Source organism: Pezoporus occidentalis, unplaced genomic scaffold, assembly GCF_034315485.1.
Source record: "Pezoporus occidentalis ecotype Australia unplaced genomic scaffold, CSIRO_AGI_Poc_V1 ctg243, whole genome shotgun sequence".
Classification (NCBI taxonomy): Eukaryota; Metazoa; Chordata; class Aves; order Psittaciformes; family Psittacidae; genus Pezoporus; species Pezoporus occidentalis.
In genome coordinates this window covers 160,788-173,249 of record NW_026914319.1, presented here as the reverse complement: position 1 = coordinate 173,249, position 12,462 = coordinate 160,788, and the positions used below count along the sequence as shown (strand labels likewise).

The window sequence follows — 12,462 nt, the reverse complement described above, 5'->3', positions numbered from 1 at the left end:
CCTAAAAACCTGGATAGGCAGAACTAGTCCCACTAGCAAGGAAATCTGATGGCAGGCAACCTGTTATCTCACTCCTACCACCATGCCTGAACATGCACCACTTGCCAGTGAGGTGGTATGGCCTCTCCATTTAAATCCTCTTTAACATTTGGAATAGAAATGAAACTACATGTTTAAGTGACTGCTTTAGTGAGAGAGAGGGGCTGGAGAATGAAGGAGCATCACGAATAATGTAATTCTGTGATTTTGAAAGAGGAGTGGAAAACAAAACTGGTTTTCCAAACACTTGCAGCCTCCTACTTGTCTTCACAACCCATTTTGGGGGGCCAACCCACGAGAAAGAGGGAATTGAAGAAATGATGTCTGCAGAAGACACTGCATAGGGTATTGCATTTCACAGGGAACTCTTGGCTCAATTTGCCACACCAGTACGGAGCTACCTTCTCAGAACCAGCATCATAAGAAGTTATGCCTCCCTCTGTATCGCTGGTGCATTTGTGACAGCTAAACCCCTGACTGTTTTAAGCATTCGCTTAATCATGATGCTTTTATTTGCTTCTAACCTTCCAAAGCTTTTATTCCTAAGCTGCAATTCCAAAGGCATGCGCTCTTTGTATTAGTTTCCATTAAACAACGCATGTATGTTGTGCAGGACAGCATGGTCTTGATGTACCAGGGCACAGGACTTCTAAAGGAATGTGAAAAATCATAGCGTAAGCACTCGAGCTGGGCTGTATGTAGCAGATGTTCCCTCAACTGATGGACACACACTGCTTGATAACGAAGTTACTCAAATGCAGTGCAGGAATTCAGTGAAATGACTACTGAAGTTCCACCTTGATAACTGTTTCTCCTGTTCATCCCATCATCAAGGGATCCTGCAGAGTCAAACCTGCACCTGCCTCTGTAAAAAGGACTGAATGATGAATCTCTAGACTCACTGGACAAGCTGCTGTGTTTATTTCACACAGAAATCACCTGATCCATAGAACTGAAACCATTCCCAACTGTTTCACCTCCAAAAGGGGTTTAATGTTGCACAGTACTGATCATCTAAAGCAGCTTTAATTCCCAGATCCCATGTCAAAGGCTCCCCTGGGCAGGCAGGTAACCTGGCTGAAGAATGGCAGTAGCTCAGCACAGACTATGATGGCTTCTGTTCAATGGGGGATGAGGCAGTTCTTTTCCTGAGCCTGCAGTCCTGATTGTTTAATACCAACCAATGACTGCTCCTCTTCACAATGTGCTCTGGCAGCAAATTCAGTTACTTTTTTATTTTACTGGTTTTTGTCTCCTCAGTTAATTCTATTTGCACTTTTCTTTGTCTTGCCTTGCAGACTACGACCTCTTTGCAGCTGTAGGAGTCCCAGCCTGCTCCCAGGGAAGCTGGTCCCTACCTTTTTCTGTTCTATTCTGAGAGCTCTTTTTGTTACAAGATACTGTATGTAGTTCCAGTTACTAAATATGGATTCATACAGCCTCATAATGGTTGCTGAGCCTGCCCCTATTCATCTAGCATTACTTATCTTCAGCCACAGCAGTAAAAGGCAAATGGTTTTGGGGAACGATCCAAAGTTACTCCTACATATCCCTCCTAGGAGGAAATGTTTGATTTAGAACCCATCACTCTTAAGACAGCCAAGGTTATCTTTTCCCCCATGTGGATTACTTACAAATATCATGAAACATTCATGACAGCATTCATGAAGCATGAAAATCTTTCTCTGCAGTCAGACTTACCATTTATTTTGAGGGCAAAGATGTTTTATCTACCTGCACAGTTTAACCACATTTAATAAATGGTCCTTGTTTAAATTGCAGAACTATCTGCTGCCTGGTATTGAACAGCAAGTGAACTCAGGGGCAGTTATTCCTCAAGGAACAGCAAGAAAAAGTGACCAGTCAGAAATGAAGGAGAAGGTTGGTTACCTGTTTCTTAAAAACCAACCCACCCCTTCCCCTGGAACACAACCATAAGCAGGAAAAGCAAGGTCACACACAGCAGCTGATGTGTAGGGAACACATGCAGGCAGGGCCTTCAACTATTTTGTGGGGCTGTAGGGGGAAAAGTGATTACCCTAAAGATCTACTGTTCCCGTTTCCTGATGCACAGCTGAGCAAGCTTCTCCAGAAGAGATCCTAATCCAGTAACAAAAACACTGTCCTGTAGTTGAGAAAAGCATCTTGCTTTGGTGTGGTAACACAACCAGACAAGTTGTGTTACCATCTTGAAGCTCTACTAACTGGTTATTAGACCGTGCTGCAATCAAAGAATACACTGCACAACTTGTGGAAGTGCTGAAGAGACCATCAACAGCAAATAATGCTCAGTGACGAAAGGGTTTCCTTTAGAGCTACTTTTGCCCATCTCAAAGGAACCCAGGGTGTACACTGTCATAGTACATTTGCTTAGCATCCTTTTCCAGAAACTAGGTGAGAGGAAAACCAGCAAAGGAGCCAGCTGCACACTTAGAATGAGCTGAATGTTTTAACATAAAGACAAGGAATTGAAGCTCTTCAGGGCTGTGTTTTTTTTATTACTATTACTAAAACCAGATTGGCCTTGGGTGAAAAAACTGACTGTTTTGTTAACTCAAGGCACATTTGTCACTGCTGCTCTCAGCTCATGTGCTCAGTAACAGCAGTCTCTTTCTTCTCTTCCAGAGCAGAGCATGACTTGCTTCATCTTGACCAGAAGCAAATGGCTTAATACCAGAAGCCTCATCTAAACTGTACTATTTCACATAGTTTTATCTTGCAAACCTCAAGTCTTCTTGCATTGCTTCTACAAGCAGGCCTTTCAAAGAAAAGCAATTACTCTAGAGGCTAAACATGAGTTTCAGGGTAAGGAGCTTAAGCAGCTCTTTGCCGTGCTCTTCTCACTGCAAATTCTACTGCAACAGTGACTCCCCGAGGAAGCTCCCTTATGATAGGATTCCCTCTTTGATATTTTATGGCTGGAATCAAGGCTTCCTTTCCAACCTCCAGGATACTATGAGTGATCATATCTGTAGCTTGTTCAGAACTTTAGCTACCTACATCCAATAAACACTGTTTCGTACTGATCAAGTGTAGTGACTGCTAAGTCACTAATGAAGTCTGTATGTGCCTCTCAGACCCGGGCAAGCACACTCATTTCTCTTTACACTCAACAGCTGTATGAAGTTCTTTCTCCAGATGATCACTGTGGTCTGGAGTCAGTCTAAAGACGAAGTCTTCTGGTAGTGACTGTGGAGTCATCTGTGCTAACTGGTCATCGTAGGAACCAAGGGTCCATAGCTTCTCCAATTCATAAACTTCTCGTGCCTCTGGCAGCATGAAATGCACCACTACGCTACCTGCACAGAACAGAATTCACAATAAATTAAGGTGAACTGTAAAGCCCTACTATGTTTCCAGCTGCACAAAGAGCTCAAGTCTTCCAACCCCATTCTGGCTAGATGTAACAGGTCAGCTGATGGAGGTCTCCTCTTACACTGCTGATTGAAGTTCTTGAACAGTGTTAGGAATTGGGTAGTCTTTTAAAAGACTCTGAGAATACAGCCAAGAGAATGAGAGGGACAACACCCTGGCTTAAATTAAAATGCTTTCACAAGACTCCAGACCAAAGAAGTTACAACTTCTAGGGGACAGAAGGCAGTAAGTAAAAAGAAATTTTACTTGGAAGAGACCGCTGATGGCCCTTCAGCTTTCCTGTATCACCAATAACATTGAGCTATAGCCAAGTGAATTTCCTTAGGTGTGTTGCTCACATCTTTCAGGTAGTTTTTACAATGAAATAGGTCCAAATTTTGACATAATAAGATTTTTCTTACAGGTTTTCATTAATCCTGTGCAAACAATAGTAGAGAACATTAATTCCAATATACTTCTAATGCAGTTTTTTTCTGGTTATGCCCTTAAATTTCAACTGCTTTTCAGTTAAACTATAAAACCCATTAACAGTAAAGTAACCAAGGTTTAATTTTGCTGGCTGCAGTGCTCCATCCACCCATGTCTGCTTTTAAGCAGAGCTCACAGTGAAGGAGAAGTGCTTTCCGAATGCAGTCTTCTACGGTTGTGTAGAGAGCTTCACGCTTGTAGAATAAAGAATTAAATTCAATTTCTTAGGACTGATGTTTTGCTCCATGTCATGGTATGATCTGGACAGTGGACAAATCTTGTTCAACAGGTCACTACTAAGGCAGCAAGCAAAGAGCCCCACTCACCCAAAGAGGAATTACATAAACCCTAGAAAACTGCCTGCAGTAGTCTTTCTGTTTCCATCACTGTTACCTTCAATTTATTAAGAGCTGGTTTAGCCATATGAAGAGTAGTTACTGCTTTCTTCTCAGTGCCAATGATCTTTAGTGAAAAATTATTTAGTACCGCAACAACTGGGACTGCAAAACAGCAGAGTATTGTGAACTCTTCACAGCTATCAAGGTACATGGTGAGATGCTTCCTTCAACAGAGAGCTCATGCAGAACTTCCCATGTGTCAGATTCACAAATATTTACCAAAATCAATGCACAGCCAGTCATCTGTCTCTTTCCCTTCAATCCGCGTATGAGGGCTGCTTTCTTCTTTGCAATACTTGTACTGAGAGAAGAAACAATGGCAGAAAATTAAACACATAATGTTTACTTAAAAGCAACCAAACTTAACAGATAAACTGACCTTGCTGAGTTGTCTAGAGTTGTCTTGAATCTTAAATGGATTAGATCATGTTAGATTTGGGATCTGCACCCAAAAAAAAAACAAAAAATCCCAAACAAACCAAAACACTTGCAGCCTTGAAAACAAGTACAGATTTCTCAGTGGGATTTAGTATCAAATCTAGAACCCTAATACTCAGAATTCCCATATAGTTATCTATCCATGAATTTTATAGGTGCCCATTTTTTCCTCAAGATGAACACTGAATACAATTGCTTGGCATTCAAGTAGCCTTTCAGTTACCTGTGGCTGCCATTACCACTAATTTTATTTCCTTTCAGATACCTTTCGTTGTTTTATATTGGCTAGTTAAGGATGCAGAACTGGAAATGCCAAGTTTACCCTCTTCTCAGATGGAAGGACGTGGGAAGAAAACAAGTTTCAACCCGTGTCATGAGGAAAGCATTCAAACAAACCTCCTGTCTCTTGAGTACATGCTCTCAACACTTACAGCCAGATGGGAGGCAAGCATGACTGGCACACAGGTTCTCAAGCTATGAACCACTCTGTGTGTGGGGGAGCTCAAAGCACAACTGCAAATGCTCAGTTAAGGCAAAGTGGTTTGTTCCATGTGCAACATGGTGGCCTTCATATATGACAGCTCAGAGGCTCAGCTCCTCCCACCTAGGCGCTCACCACACCTAAAGAAGTTTGACAACTAGAAGCTTAAGTACTGTTACTTTCAGATCTGGCCATAACCTACTTGTTTCTTTACAAGAAGCATCCAGAGAAAACAAAATGTGAAGTCAACTGCATCTTCACAGAGCTCCCTTATTCCAATTTCTACTTTAGCTGAAGCAGTCAAAAAACAAATACTGAAACTTTTTTCAAGCTCAAATTAAAACCCAAGCAATTATTAAACCAAACACTTATTTCAGCACAAGGCCACAACCAGAACAGAGACTGAAACTGCCTGGCTGCTGTCAGCCTTTTCTGCCAGGGAAGGCACAATACAGTGTAACAGGTTGTAACAGCACGGCTAGCTAGCAAATGAGTCCCACTTCAAGGGGAAAGCAATTCTCACAAAATACCACCATTCCTGCGCCTTCCCATACAGTGCTGGCTGCTCGACAACAGCCTCAGTCTGCAAACCAGAATGGAGAACTTTCAAAATGTAATTCAGAACTAGTTCACCTTCCTTTCTTTCAGTTAGCTTGTGAGATGTCCTCAAAAGCAGGTAACTGCCAATGTCCATGAAAGTCTGCTTAAAATCCTAAAGAGTCCTGCATGCACTGCCATCAGCTATTTAAATAGGCATATCTCCCCTGCAACTTTCCTTCAGCCTTGTCTTTAAAGGCTGTGTAACGGTGAACAGATTACAAGAGAGTTGTGTTAATTTCGTCCTCTAACATGAAACCAGATGGGAAGTGGTAAGCAGTAGCTGGGACTTTGCTATTTACAAGTTACTGCAAGGAAAGCAAGACTCATGCTTCACATGAGCGCCTCTGCTTTTTAGTGTAGATCATGCATCACCATAATGGTTTAGGTACTGTAATGGTAAAGCCAGCCCGCGGCCTACCAGCACTCCTGAGCACCTGCTCTGCTTTACATCTTAAGGTTCAGCCTACTTTTTGCCTAGAAAATTTTCAATGCCGGAAAAGCTTGGCCACTCGTGAGTGCTTGCTCAGGCTTCCCAGGTTTGAGGATGCCAGGTCTCCCCAGCAGCTCTGCCCTTGCAGAGCTCCTGGTCTGGGGCAGATGGAAAGCTGTCAGTGTAATGCTAGCAAGTTATGCAAGTAACAGAGTACCTATTAATCACTTAAATTTAGTACGTTCAAAAATCACGTTAATACAACTTCTGCCGTCTTGAGGCAGAATTTTAGTTTGCGAATTTCACATCACTCTTGTTCAAGCCACCAAACTGTGCTAACGTCATTGCTGCTCTAAATACAGAGAGCTCTGGTTTTTAAATAAATTATCTATGTTTTGAGTAGTAGCACTACAGGAAAAACATTACAGTTAGTCGCTAGATGCATTCAGGACTAAATAACATAAGGATAATTTGTTTCTTCTTGTCTGGTACACCCATATATGTGCAATCCTGAGAAAATTCCTGTCACAACATTTAAAACCATTCCCGAAACCCCAGAGAGTGCAGGGGGAACTGTCTTACCATTTTCAGCATGTACTGTGCCATTGCATGGAGATGTCGTGGTGAAGATCCGCTGACGATTATGAAATAATCACAGTATTTGACTTCTGGAGGTAGCTGGATGACACAGATGTTTTTAGCATTCTCCTGCCTCAGCAGAGCTACAACAAAGTCAATGTTGAACTTGGGAAGCACGGTATCTGGAACACACAGAAAAAATAATACAGTGGCAATTTCTCTTTTTAATTGCAAAAATCAACCACTTCAGAAGATATCAAATGGCAACGAAACGATTTACAGCCTAAGCCGTGTTTGGTTTGATAGTGACAATGCAGCACGAACATCAGATTTTAACAAATGATTTTTAAAGCCACCAAAGTTGAGAACTAAGCACCCTTCTGGTATGTAACACTACCGCTAGATACAGCAGTTAGCAAACATCAGGGTTTCTTTTAGGTAACTTATCTCTTCTTGTTATTACTTAAGAGTCAATGCTATCATGAGCTATTTCTCAATTAAAACGAATGAAACTCAACTACTTCAACAGACATTATTAAAAGAACAGGGAAAAAAGTCAAAACATTTCAGCACAATGCTTGTCAACAGGCCCATGATAACACGTGCTGATGAAATTACTCTAAAATCATAGGTAGATTAAATCAGTATATTGAAAATGGAGCTGATGCGATGCTGTGTAAAGGTACTTTTTATCTTCACCTGAATAAAGCCATTTCTTTTTCTTTCTCCCTAATCTGTTCTTCCACAGAGGATCATGATATTGTAGACAAAGCTTTAGTCTTTCAACAGTTTAAGCAAGCCAGTTTAGAAACTAGTAAATTAGTGCAACTACCTTCTGTTCACACCATGAAATCTGTTTATTTCTAATTTGTCCTAATTAGGTAGATGCCACTTGTGCGCATACTGAAGACATAATTTGAATCTGTCAGCAATGCATGCTTGCCACTATAAAGTGAATGTTAGTGCAGCCCAAGCACCACCACAAAGCCAAGCTGTATATTTACCAATATGAAGAAAAAGCCAAACAAAAGAACAATAGCTACATATAATTATATGCATGAATGGGGATATGAAACTGGATCAGATCTCTGTAAATGAAGTCCCCCTTTGAGCTTAGGGACTCATGCACTCTTTCAACATTTGCTGTGGTCACACATGCAGAAAATTAGCAGTGGCCACAGCTCCTCCAGACGCAGTGGTTACAAAAGTTAAATATTTGCCTCATAGCCACATGTGAATTCTCCAGTGCTTACTTAGGGAATGAATGCTCTAAACAACCCCAGGCACACTCTGCCACACTGAACGCCATGGTCAGATCTGGGCCAGAGATGTGCAGAGCAGCTACAACAAACCAGCTCTGTGCACGCAATGCTTACACCCATAACCAGCCATTCTGCTACTGTAACTGTTCTCTGTACCGGGTAATTTTTTTGCTAGTGTACATCAGAGAATCACACCTCCAACTTAGTACCACTGCCCTCACATAAGTTCCTGTATGTATCCACGCACGGGCTCGGTCTATGCTAACTGCCGACTCCCTGCTTTACAGCGAGCCTTGGGAGGCAACGCTGGCTCAGCACAAACGCCGTGACCCCGAATCCTGTGGTGTCAGCTGAGGTGAGAACGACTCCATCGTATCAGGCACTCCCAGGATCCTCCCGCAGCTGCAGAATGAGATTGTGTCCCAGTTACTTTATTCCCGAGGCGTTACATTTTGCATAGGGCACCATTCCACAGAGCTGGAAAGCACAGGGCAGAGCCACGGGCCTTCGGGTCGGCGGCCCCACTGACGTGCCGCTTCACAGCCATGCCTGGGCCTGACAAGCCAGGGCCTTACCTCCAACGGAGACCGCAACACCGCGTTAACCAGCGTTAACACCCGCAGGGTTACAGACTATGAGGGCTCTTGAGCAGAGCCCTACTATAAGGGGCGGGCCCGCTCGACACCCGCACTCTCTCACCCGTTGTGAGGAGCTGGCCTGCGGCAGACCCCTGGAACACCTCCAGAACAGTGAAGCCAGTCACGAGAGAATCAGACCCATAAACCCAGCGGGACGTTAAATGCACCGTGTCCCGGGTCGCGCACCGCTGCTTTACCCCGCCAGCTCACCCCTCCACGGCCCCGGCTAGGCCGCCCTACCTGCCACCTGAGGCCGCTCCGCCACCGCCCCCAGCACCCCAGCTCCTCCTCCGCCGCCGCCGCCTGCCGCGCCCCGGGCCGGCGCGCACCCACGGCGGGGAGCCCCTGCCACCCAGCGGGGCGGCTGTGGGCGGAGGGCACCCCCCGCCGCGGCGGGGACAGGCCACAACACCCGGCGTCCCGCCGCCACCGCCCGCCACATGCCCGCCGCCGCGCCCCGGGGCTGGGACCCGCCCCTTCCCCGCATGCCGCCCAGCGATTGGAGAGCGGCGGTGACCCCTCCCGCCCCCCTCGTCTCATTGGCCCATGGTGCCGTCGGTCGGACAGCGCCGCTGGGCGCGTGCGCAGTGCGTGTATTGAGGCGTCGGTGGGCGCTCCTCTCCTTGTGGGCCAGCTGAGGGCCGGGGACCGGTGGGACTGAGGCGGCGGCGGCGGCGGCGGGGTTGAGTGCTTGTCCCCGGGGCGCCCCACGGGAAGAGGAAAGCCCGCTGGGGCCGTTCGTGTCCTGTCCGCGCACTGCCCAGCCGCGCTGTGGGGGTTAGGGTGTGGAGATGGGGACATCGGGGCTGGGCGGTGGCTGGTCCCCGTTTTGCGCTTCTCGTCAGTGTTTTCTGAAGGTGTCAGAGCCACGAGGCGGTAAAATGGGAGGGTCGAGGGGAAGTGCCGGTACCCGGACACCGGGCACCAGCGCTCAGCGTGTCTGGGAGGTGGAAAGGAGCAGACGCGAAACGTGGGCAGGCCGTACAAACCCCAGTCGCCGTATCCGGGTTCAAGCCTAGTGCAGGCCTACAAGGGTGCAGCAGGTTTCAAATTAGTACATTTTTCTCGGGGAAAGCGTGCTCTACATTTGTAGTTCTCCCATAGTGTTCATGGTGCAGGGCGGTAGCCTTGCTGTATTTGTTTTGCTACGGGGGATGTTGTCGGGTTAAAAAGCTATGACCTAGGCAAGTTCACGCATTTGTGTTTACTGTGGGTGAAACGTGTTTCCCTCCACCCCCTTCCCCAGAGATGCTGGTTTTTACACTGTCAGTAAAATAAAAGTGTTACTGTTCAGCCTCTTTTACCTCCCATGCTGAGTATGATGGTAAAACAATAGTAGTAAGACTTAAAAGGCATAATTGTGTGAGTTGTAAAACCTATAGTGATAAAGCTTTAGCTTCAAAGGAAATGTGACTAAGCTATACAAGACTGAAGTTACACTGACAGGCCACACAGTCTCTTGCAGATTCCTTCAGGGGCTGGTCTTCAGCTTACAAATACTTTTGGTGAGAAAAAAAATGTTGCATCTGATGAGTCTCTTAATTGTGTGCTATAAAAAGTGGTCAAGAAGAAAAGGAGGGAGGAACAAAAGGAGTGGTTTGAAATGGTACTTCATTTTCAAAGTAATCTTTAGCAAACTTGTTAGCTGGCTAATGTTTCCATTTCTCTTGATGACATGTTTGAAACAATGTTCTTTCTAAAGATGATGTACATCTATGTTTGATGTCCTTTTTTGATGTTATGCCTCCAGAGGGAATGCCTGAAACCTATCTTCTAACATTTGCTGACATTCACAAATCTGTTGTTTGACAGTTGTTCTTGCCTTTGAAGGACATGAAGTTCATCTGTATCCTAATCTGTTCTGAAGCTGAGTTCCTCAGCTGTCATCTGATTGTTAAGAAAGTCTCCTCCTTCTCAGGTTTGTGGTGCTGTTGCTCTGAGTACTGGGGAGGCTGCAAAAATGGCTATTTAACCAATAGTACCAGATGTTCGTAAGTGAGCTAGAACTAAGGCAAATCTATTTGTGTTTCTGTAGGCAGATACTGTTTTGATTGGTAATTGGACAATTCATCAAGTTGCTTATCTGACAGTATCTCTGAGAGAAAGGAAATGTACTCTTTAAAATCATTAGATGGTTTATTTTTCAACCCAGCAGTTAGATTCCATTGTATAAAAGTGAAGATGTAGGAAATGGAAGTTACAGATGAAAAGGCAAAATCAAATTACACAAATTCAATATTCCCACATGATATTTAAAGGAGCACAGTGCAAGCTATTCTGTATACTTAGGTTAAAAGATAAAGTTCTTAAAGGATGCCCAAAAGCTGTTTCCTATGCAAAAGCTTAAGATGTCTGTGCTCCAAACATGCAGTGTTTTACTGACACAAGGTGCTTTCTACGTATAGCCCAGGTCAGTGGTAGCTGCCATCAGCACTGACTGTAAGCATTATAGCTGTGACAGATTTAATTTTTTCATGCTGCATTACAGGTCATCTTAAGCTTTCCATTAAAACCCTGTCCCGACTCAAACTAATGCAACAAATACAAATTACAGTAATTCCTGTCAGCAGTCTGGCTGATAACAGAGGACATAACATTTGCGCAGTAATTTTTGCAGGAAATGTGTTTTCTATTTAAGTCAGAAAGCGGTTTTAGATGCTCAGTTATGGTTAGACAATAGGGTGTTACGTTGAAGGAAGATAGAACAATGGTGACTGTGGTGCTGTTAATAATATAACTGAAATGGCCAGAAAAGAATTTAAATAATTGGAGAACCTGGAAACAAAATAAGAATAGAAGCTGCTGAATTTTAGAACTGAAGAACTAATCTCATAGGTATGATGGAATCTCCATATTTTTTTTTTTATATCCTTAAATCATTAAAAGGTGTCCATGCACTGGGAAAATGGTGGTGAATACTAGACTGAGATTAAGAATGATGAGTATTTGACAGGTCTGCAAAGATACCAGGAAATATGTTTATGCTTATATATTGCCTCAGGACCTAAGAACAATATGTATTGAGATCTGGCAGGTAAATAAGCTAATTGTATGGAAGTACAGATCTTCAAAGAATTTAGTGTTTAGAAATGGATTGTGTAAGGTCATTTGCCCCTCCCAATTGAAAGTTAACTTTGTTTTGATTATAACCCTTAATATTAACAGCAAAGCTCTTACAACTGTTTAAAGCATTTTTGGTCTGTTTCATCATCTCAGTAAACCTTATTAGCAGTATCTTCTCCTATACAAATAAGATGCTCTTCTTATCATCCAGTAATCCAGCCTTCAACAGTTTCCTTCTGGTCTTGCAATGTGAAATGTCACAATGCAGAATGATGAGCATGTATGGATAGAAGACCAGATTACTTGGGAAAGGCCTCAACATGAGTTTTCTTAACACAGAACTGCAGCTAGAGTGAAGGCACATTGGTTTTGCAGAAGTTTACACTTCCTAAGCTTTTTGCATCATGCAAAAGCAGAAGCTGGAGCATAGTGCATATAGAGCATTATTTACATTCGGGTTTTCATTTATTTGATTAAGTGGTTGAAGATGGAGCAGGAGAGAAATTAAAAGAGAAGGGGAAAAGAGAATTGAATTCTTCCCCTTCCTGCTAGAATCCTCGTTCTGCTGACCTTTGTACATGGAGCACATACCTGCCCTCTGAGGAGCAGCAGTGCCAGCTCAGTGTCTCAAGGCCAACAGAAGCAAAGAAACAAAAGGCAGCATCAGCAATTGCATCTAAGGATCATACAT

General features: G+C 43.9%; 1 protein-coding gene across 1 annotated transcript; it reads right to left on the bottom strand.

Moving 5' to 3' along the window:
• Positions 1–2,507: 2,507 nt before the first annotated feature.
• MALSU1 (mitochondrial assembly of ribosomal large subunit 1) lies at positions 2,508–9,155 on the bottom strand. Its single transcript, XM_062622526.1, has 4 exons — positions 8,949–9,155; positions 6,812–6,990; positions 4,500–4,581; positions 2,508–3,338 (listed from the first exon to the last, which is right to left on the bottom strand). Exons 1-4 carry the CDS (start codon positions 9,148–9,150, stop codon positions 3,133–3,135), a joined length of 669 nt encoding a protein of 222 aa, XP_062478510.1. The 5' UTR covers positions 9,151–9,155; the 3' UTR covers positions 2,508–3,132.
• Positions 9,156–12,462: the final 3,307 nt, after the last annotated feature.